General features: G+C 47.1%; 1 protein-coding gene across 1 annotated transcript; it reads left to right on the top strand.

The window, feature by feature from the left end:
- Positions 1–877: 877 nt before the first annotated feature.
- On the top strand, positions 878–2,361 carry LOC100381400 (beta-12-N-acetylglucosaminyltransferase II). Its single transcript, NM_001174241.2, has one exon. The coding sequence runs from the start codon at positions 906–908 to the stop codon at positions 2,244–2,246; it is 1,341 nt and encodes a 446-aa protein (NP_001167712.2). The 5' UTR covers positions 878–905; the 3' UTR covers positions 2,247–2,361.
- Positions 2,362–9,396: the final 7,035 nt, after the last annotated feature.

The following is a 9,396-nucleotide window of genomic DNA, read 5'->3' as shown; positions in this document are numbered from 1 at the left end:
ATCGATTTCAAGTAGCACCCACATTCTTTACAATCCCAGCCGCCACCGTCACATTTGCCCTCGAACACGAGGTACCCCGTACCCTACATCTCTCATCGACCTAGGTCGGAGCTTATCGTGACCTCCATTGAAATCCCTTCACAATGGCTCCCCTCTCTAGCACGAGGCTCTTCCCTCAACGTGTGCTCGTGACGTGATCAAGTTCGTCGATATCGACCAATTAGGAAAGATGATGACACTATATTTTTTTTTGAGATGTCCACATTAATAGAAAAAAGTTGTATTAAAAATAGATGGGTACTGAAAGAGACAAGTATAAGGTTTTGATCAAGATGCTCTAGTTTTGATAAAGAGAAAAGATAATGAGTTGAGATGACCGAGACTCTTAGAGGTGCCTCGTTAATTACAATGATCCCTACTACTACAACGAATCCATGTCTTCGCTTGAAATCGTCGGTTATTTTCGGATAAAATTTTGAAGTTTAGAACATCAGTTATCAGTGATAATGGAAGGGAGAGGATAGTTCCAACTCTTATCCAAAAAGAAGTTCAAAATCTGAGTTGCGGTGATCTGCTCATACAGAAAAGTCGTTAAAACGGAAAACATGGAAACTCGTTAAAGCGGAACAGTAAACAGAGTACCACTGCAAAAAAAAAAAAGCAGGGCAGTAGGCAACAGTCGCGGCGGCTGGCTGCACCTGCACGCCAAGAAAAATCTGCTGCTTTGGTTTCCCCAGCTCGGCAGCTCCGTCTGGTCGTGAATTCCTGACGCGGACGCGGTCTCCTCGCGGGACGAGCCTACCCTCCCTCCAGCACCAGCAGCCAACAAACTCCTCCGCCGGCGGCGCGAGATCCGGCTACCACCCACCGCGGCCGCAGGTCAGGGGCTTCTATCGTTCTTTGCCATGCCTTCCCCCTCCTCCTACCACCCCCACCACCGCGCCCGCCTCCGCTCGCGCGCTGCGCCGCTCCTCATCGTCGTCGTCCTCGCCGTCGTCGCCGTCACCGAGCTCCTCCGCAGCCGCACGGGCCTCCCCGCGCCCGCGCGCCGGGCCGGCTCTGCCACCGCCACCGCCTCCCCCTCCTCCCTTGCCAGCACCAACCAAAGCGTGGCGCAACGCAAGATCCTGCTCGACCCGGCCTTCACGCCGCGGCTGCCGCGGCAGAGCCAGCTGTCGCTCTCCCTCTCCGCGCGCAACGCGTTGCCGCCCCGCAACAGGGACCGCTTCCCGACCCTCCCCGTGGGCCACCTCAAGGTCGTGCTCTACGTGCACAACCGGCCCCGCTACCTCCGCCTCGTCGTCGATAGCCTCTCCCGCGTCGAGGGCATCGGCGAGGCGCTGCTCATCGTCAGCCACGACGGCTACTTCCCGGAGATGGACAGGATCGTGCAGGGCATCGGCTTCTGCCAGGTGAAGCAGGTCTTCGCGCCCTACTCGCCGCACCTCTTCCCTGACGCCTTCCCCGGCGCCAGCCCCGGGGACTGCCAGAGCAAGGACAGGGCCAAGGAGAAGGGGTGCCAGGGCGACCCGGACCAGTACGGCAACCACCGAGCTCCCAGAATCGTGTCCCTCAAGCACCACTGGTGGTGGATGATGAACACCGTGTGGGATGGGATGGAGGAGACCAGGGACTTCGATGGACACATCCTCTTCATCGAGGAGGACCACTACATCTTCCCCAATGCGTACCGGAATGCTCAGCTGCTTGTGGATTTGAAGCCGAAGAAGTGCCCCCAGTGCTACGCTATCAATTTGGCCCCGTCCGATGTCAAGTCGAGAGGCGAAGGTTGGGAGAGCTTGGTTGCCGAGAAGATGGGTAACATTGGCTATGCCTTCAATAGAACAGTGTGGAGGAAGATCCATGCCAAGGCTAAGCAGTTTTGCGCGTTTGACGAGTACAATTGGGATATAACCATGTGGGCGACGGTGTACCCGTCGTTCGGAGCTCCTGTTTACAGTCTCAGGGGATCTAGGAGAAGCGCTGCGCATTTCGGCAAATGCGGTCTGCACCAAGGCCAGGGTTCGAGCAATGTCTGCGTGGATAATGGTTCAGGAGCTGTGGAATTGGAGGATGCCGATAAGGTCCCTAATATCAAAGCTGATTGGCCAGTCCGCGTCATTCAGAGGCAGGAGGGGTATCAAGCTGGTTTCAAAGGATGGGGTGGTTGGGGTGACCGGCGTGATCGTGAGCTATGTTTGAGTTTTGCATACATGTACCATGTTAAAGATCCATCGTCATCGTAACTAGGCACACGGTTTTTTGGCATAAGTAGAGCCGCTGTTGTAATATTGTTTGGCATGTGCCCTTTGATCCATACACGGTTTGTGCTATAAATAGCTACTGTAGTTGCCCATCGTCAAAGTTTTTCTAGAGTGGTTAGTGTTTTTGGTTGATAGACATTGGTGCTAGATTTGGGATCAGCCTTCCTAAACAGTACCATTTACTTCAGCTCAATGATATGAATAATGTTTGTTTGCAGGACATATGGCTAAGAATCTGCCACATTATGTTTGCTTGAGGTATTAATTTATCCAGGTGTTTAATGCTGGAGTACAGTTAGAAGATCCCTAATCAATTTCTTCTCATTTCAGTCGTGTAAGTCACTCTGTAAGTTTTGCTACCATTTTCTGAACTCCATTGTTCTCCATATGATTTTATTTGGTCACATGCTCCTTCATGTGATATTTTGCTTCTTGCAAGTTCTTGTGATCTTGTGTTCTGGCTCCTTGATTTCATACATGAACCTTTGTACCCTTGTCCTTGATACCTGAGCATTTTCAGGTAGCAAGTGTTGGGCGAAGTACAAAGATGATTATTGGCCAACAAAAACATGGAGCTTCCGTGTGTTGCAGTTTGCTACACTTGCCTAACAGTATTTATTAACTGTAGTTAGCATATATGTTTATACTCACCTGTTGCTGCCAAGAATAATACTAAAGTTTTCTAATAAGTTTCAGTGATAGAATCCATGAAGCACATTGTCTGAATTTATAGGGCTTGGTGCCACAATGAAACTGTGATAAACCAGCTTTCTTCTTTTTCTGAATGAGTTAGTTTGCGCAGAATTAATTGGTCAGGCCGCCGACATGGTGTTCTGATAGGATACGTACATGTTTTCATGAACAAAACTATCAGAAAGGCTTTGAAATAAGATGGGTTTCGCTTAGCTTGGGCTGGCGCTTTTGTTGGAGTAGCCCTGAGTTTGAGCAGCCTGCTCATCTCCTCGAAATGACAAGGATTACAAAATGGTTGAGTGCTCCTGCAGAAACAGACAGACATGTACGCTGACGAGTGGGGTCCGGCACCCACTACACCACGCGACACACCAAGATATCTGGAACACTCAACCTTATATTATTATCTTGCTCTCAGGCTCAGGGCAGCTGATGCGTTACCATCCCATGCACTTTTTTCTGTGGAAGCCCACCTCTCAAGCGATGACCCGAAAAGACCCATGTCCCATCTCATGCACTTTTTTCTACGATGATTTTGTCAGTTATGATTACTTGTGCTTTCTTAACGTGCACCCTACCGATAAAGAACATGCTCTCGACTGCTGTTAAGAGTGACTTAAAGACACATTCAAGGATCTCGGCACATGAAACCTTCGGGATCTATAGCGGAACAACCACTCTAGGCCTTTTATTCCTATTTCATGTGGATTAGATGAGATTGAAAAAAATATGGAAGGTTTTGGCTTATTTAGGATTTAAATAAATAAACTCAATTTCACCCAAACTATATGGATTAAGAGCAAAATGAACAAGCTCTTATCTAGCGCCCCATGGCCAGGAGACCTCCCTTGGCCCTGGCCAGAGAGAGGCTCGACTTTGGATCGTTTATACGAGGTATCCTCTAAGCTAAGTTGTCAAGATCACATCCTTGCGCAAACATAAGCTTCTGGCTGCTCATGTCTTGGGGCACCTGTTAGACTAAACTATCAGTCCCCTTGCGCGACCCCACAGAGTGCCTAGACCGACACTAGTCTGTCAATCGCGGAGCTTGCGTCCGAGAGGCAAAAAATGTCTAGGGCTCTTTGAATCGTGAGCCTTACATAGCCCCATGGCTCTCTCATGAGTGGCCCGACTCGGACACCACATGTATCATATACTAGATTGATTGCACGTGGTGTTGGGTTATTGAGATAAGGCTCTCGTCTTGCACATTTATTGTGTGAGATAACGTAAGAGTCAAAAAACATCATTGTTATTGTGCATCATGCCATAGGTGTGCCTGTAAACACTGTGAAATATGTGCACCTCTAATTGCTATGAATTATGCCATACTTGACGGTGTAAAGAACCATAACCGCGACGGTGGCGTGCAACATTGGCCACAACAGCACGCCAAAATCATACTCTGTGTACGTTACAACAAAAATGACAACAAAGAAGTAGTCATGTATCTTCATGTAGGGCCCATGTCCATATATTGGTGTAACTTTCTTCTTTCTCGTACTATAAAAGGAGGTGTATAGTAACATATAAATGGCTTTTCCCTCTCTATACTATGAGGCTCCTACTGCTTCTCTTGTCAACCCCAAGGCTAGAGGCCGATGTGGCTCTTCATCGATACACTGCAATCGACAACTAGCATTGTTCTTGTTGTTGAGCTTAGACGTCATCTGAGTATGTAAGCTCCATCTTTACTTGCACCTAATCATCCATCACATAGAGGATACATGCTATTGTGCTCAAGTGGCCCGGTCCTCTCTACATCACACATGTGCATACATTCATATCAATGCCATGATCTGCGTCCTCCTCTCTCCCTATCTCTGGTAGTATATTTGGTATCATGATGTGAGAGCACCTAGAGGGGGTGAATAAGTGATCCTGTAAAATTCAACAACTAATAGCCACAAATCTTGGTTATACAAATGTTAGTGAGACTAAGTAGTTGCGAAGCGAGTTCTTGTGGCCAAGACAATCACAAAGAGATCAACACAAGAGACACGCGATTTTATCCCGTGGTTCGGCCAAGTAACACTTGCCTACTTCCACGTTGTGGCGTCCCAATGGACGAGGGTTGCACTCAACCCCTCTCAAGTGATCCAATGATCAACTTGAATACGACAGCTTTTCTTTGCTTATCTCTTTTTCCCGTTTGCGAGGAATCTCCACAAGTTGGAGTCTCTCTCCTTTACAACAAAGATCACAATGAAAACACGGAGTAAGGTTGGAAAGAGCAACGCACACTAGAATTAAATCCACACCGCAAACACGCACACAAGTGAGAAGATGAGCACACAAAACACGCGCAGGGAGTTTACAACTCGAAAAGTGCTCCAATCTCAAGAACGATGAACGATTGCGTGAAAGTGAGGACTAGAAGTCTTGGAATGCTTAGAGTGTGCTTGGGTGTCTCCTCCATGCGCCTAGGGGTCCCTTTTATAGCCCCAAGGCAGCTAGGAGCCGTTGGAGGCCAACAAGGAAGGCAATTCTTGGCTTCTGTCGGGTGGCACACCGGACAGTCTGGTGCACCACCGGACAGCCATTGTTCATGTCCGATGCGCGATCTCCTTCCAATTCTGGCGCAGCCGACCGTTGCAGTTTTGTGGCAGTTAGCGCACCGAACACTGTCCGGTGCACACCGGACAGTCCGGTGCCCCCTGCCGACCGTTGGCGCGGGCTACGCGTCGCCCGCAGATTGCGCGACCGGCCATTGCGCTGGCGGCCGTTGGCTCACCGGACAGTCCGGTGCACCACCAGACAGTCCGGTGAATTATAGCCGTACGCCGCCAAACTTTTCCGAGAGAGACACGGTCTGGTGCACCACCGGACAGTCCGGTGTGCCAGACCGAGCTGAACTTTGGCTGTACTCAGCCAACTCTTTTGCATTTCTTTTCTTCTCTTCTTTTCTCTGTTTCCAGCACTTAGACCATATATGTTAGTACACAAAAACCAATGTACTAAGTCTAGAAACATACCTTCTCTTTGTTTTGCACTTCTCTCTTCATTTAGCACAAAGGAACTTAATTAAATGTGTTGAGCACTTAATCACCAAAACATACTAGAAATTGCCCAAGGGCACATTTCCCTTTCAATCTCCCCCTTTTTGGTGATTTATACCAACACATCCAAAAGCAATGCAAAACATGCAACATTGATTCAAATTGAAGACCAAATTGTTTTTGACTCAAATTTGGCATATTTGGATCAATCTTTGCCACCACTTGGTTTGTTTTTGTAAATCAAATTCATTTTCCTATCTCTAAGTCAAACTCACTTGTTTGGGCATTTAAGAGAGATAATCCAAGAGTGAAAATGATCAAGATCCAAAAAACTCCCCCTTTTCCCATAATCATAAATTCTCCCCACAAGAGATCAAATTTTGACAAATCAAAAGTTCTAACTCTACTATTTTCAAAATTGGTAGCTGATCCATTTGCTTTGGCCTTAATCCCCCCCCTTTGGCATTAAGCACCAAAACAGGATCATTTTTTGCCCTTTAACCCCATTGCCTCACAAAAAATGTCAATTAAGAGCAAAAAGGCAATAGGAGCTTAAGAATGAACTTGGAGGTGAGTACACTAATACCGGAGTGCAGTGGAAGTCTTTGCATGGTCCAAGTTCACCTTTCCCTTTCAATCCACCTTTGAGACTATAGCAAGTACACTTAAACACAAAGGTTAGTCTTCAAAGGGTCAGGTTGTAGCAGTTCTCCCCCTAGATATGTGCATCAATTACACATGGACTTGTGAGGTCCGGGGACCCCTTGCACAACTTGAGCACCATAAATAAACAACAAATCTCATAAATGAACAAAGTAACATGATCAAGGCATAAAACACATGTATGCTATAGATCAATCCAAGTTACGCGAATCTAAGACATTTAGCTTACTACGTAGTCTGCAAAAGGTTTTCTCATCTAAAGGCTCGGTAAAGATATCGGCTAGCTGGTTCTCGGTGCTAATATAGAGCACTTCGATATCTCCCTTTTGCTGGTGGTCTCTCAAAAAGTGATGTCGGATGTCTATATGCTTAGTGCGGCTGTGTTCAGCAGGATTATCCGCCATGCGGATTGCACTCTCATTATCACATAGGAGTGAGACTTTGCTCAGATTGTAGCCAAAGTCCCGGAGGGTTTGCCTCATCCAAAGTAGTTGCGCGCAACACTGACCTACGGCAACATACTCGGCCTCAGCGGTGGATAGGGCAACGAAGGTTTGTTTCTTAGAACTCCAAGACACCAGGGACCTTCCTAGGAATTGGCACGTCCCTGATGTACTCTTCCTATCAACCTTACATCCAGCATAATCGGAGTCTGAGTATCCAATCAAGTCAAAGGTAGACCCCTTTGGATACCAGATCCTGAAGCAAGGCGTAGCAACTAAATATCTAAGAATTCGTTTAACGGCCACAAGGTGACATTCCCTTGGATCGGATTGAAATCTAGCACACATGCACACGCTAAGCATAATATCCGGTCTACTAGCACATAAATAAAACAAGGAACCTATCATAGACCGGTATGCCTTTTGATCAACGGACTTACCTCCTTTGTTGAGGTCGACATGTCTGTCGGTTCCCATTGGCGTCTTCGCGGGCTTGGCGTCCTTCATCCCAAACCTCTTGAGAAAATCTCGAGTGTACTTTGTTTGGGAGAGGAAGGTGTCGTCCTTGAGTTGTCTCACTTGGAACCCAAGAAAGTATGTCAACTCGCCCATCATCGACATCTCAAATTTCTGTGTCATCACCCTGCTAAACTCCTCACAAGACTTTTGATTAGTAGAACATAATATTATGTCATCGACATAAATTTGGCACACAAAAAGGTCACTGCCACAAGTCTTAGTGAAAAGAGTGGGATCGGCTTTCCCAACCTTGAAAGCATTAGCAATTAAGAAATTTCTAAGGCATTCATACCATGCTCTTGGGGCTTGCTTAAGTCCATAGAGTGCCTTAGAGAGCTTAAAACGTGGTCGGGATACCTGTCATCCTCAAAGCCAGGGGGTTGTTCCACGTACACCTCCTCCTTGTTTGGCCCATTGAGGAAAGCGCTCTTCACGTCCGTTTGAAACAACCTGAAAGAATGGTGAGCGACACATGCTAACAAAATGCGAATAGACTCTAGCCTAGCCACAGGAGCAAAAGTCTCCTCAAAATCCAAACTTGCGACTTGGGCATAACCTTTTGCTACAAGTCGAGCTTTATTTCTTGTCACCACCCCGTGCTCGTCTTGCTTGTTGCAAAACACCCACTTGGTTCCCACGACGTTTTGCTTTGGACGTGGCACTAGGCTCCATACTTCATTTCACTTGAAGTTGTTGAGCTCTTCTTGCATGGCCAACACCCAGTCCGGATCTTGCAAGGCCTCTTCTACCCGGTAAGGAGTTCGTAGGAGGTCTTCTTGAGGAGCCGATGAAGGTAGAGCCGGTTTATGGCGTGGCAGGCTGTGTTCACAACTTCCGACCAAAATCGCTAGGCGTCTTGAACTCTCCAAGCATCGTCCTCGCCATGTCGATAAGCATCATGTTCTTCCTCTCTACCACACCATTTTGCTGTGGTGTGTAGGGAGCGGAGAATTCGTGCTTGATGCCTTCCTCATCAAGGTACTCCTCCACTTGCAGATTCTTGAACTCGGACCCGTTGTCGCTTATTATCTTTTTCACCTTGAGCTCAAATTTGTTTTGAGCCGCCTTAGAAAGCACTTAAGGGTCTCTTGGGTTTCTGATTTATCCTGCAAAAAGAACACCCAAGTGAAGCGAGAAAAATCATCAACAATAACAAGACCATACTTACTTCCCCCGATGCTTAGGTAGGCGACGAGTCCGAAGAGGTCCATATGTAGTAGCTCCAGTGGTCTTGATGTTGTCATCACATTCTTGTTGTGATGAGTGCTTCCCACCTGTTTTTCTGCCTGACAAGCTGCACAAGGTCTATCCTTTTCGAAGCATACATTGGTTAGTCCTAACACATGCTCTCCCTTTAGAAGTTTGTGAAGGTTCTTCATCCTAACATGTGTTAGACGGCAATGCCACAGCCAGCCCATACTAGTCTTAGCGATTAAGCATGCATCTAGATCGGCCTCTTCTTTCGAAAAATCAACTAAGTAGAGTTTGCCATCTAGTACACCCTTAAGCGCGAATGAACCATCACTCCTTCTAAAGACAGATACATCAACATTTGTACACAAACAATTGTAGCCCATGTGGCACAATTGACTTACAGACAGGAGATTATAGCCTAGCGACTCTACTAAAAATACATTGGAAATAGAGTGCTCGCTTGTGATGGCTATTTTTCCCAAACCTTTGGCCTTGCCTTGATTCCCATATCCAAATATAATTGCATCCTAGGAATCCTTGTTCTTGACGTAGGAGGTGAACATCTTCTTCTCCCCCGTCATGTGGTTTGTGCATCCGTTGTCGATAATCCAGCTTGAGCCC

Source organism: Zea mays, chromosome 4 (assembly GCF_902167145.1).
Source record: "Zea mays cultivar B73 chromosome 4, Zm-B73-REFERENCE-NAM-5.0, whole genome shotgun sequence".
Classification (NCBI taxonomy): Eukaryota; Viridiplantae; Streptophyta; class Magnoliopsida; order Poales; family Poaceae; genus Zea; species Zea mays.
The sequence above is the reverse complement of the archived record's forward strand: the minus strand, read 5'-3'. Positions and strand labels throughout refer to the sequence as shown.

Bases quoted from the DNA above. Each gene is read 5' to 3' on its own strand.
- LOC100381400 (NM_001174241.2), top strand. From the start codon at position 906: ATGCCTTCCCCCTCCTCCTACCACCCCCACCACCGCGCCCGCCTCCGC.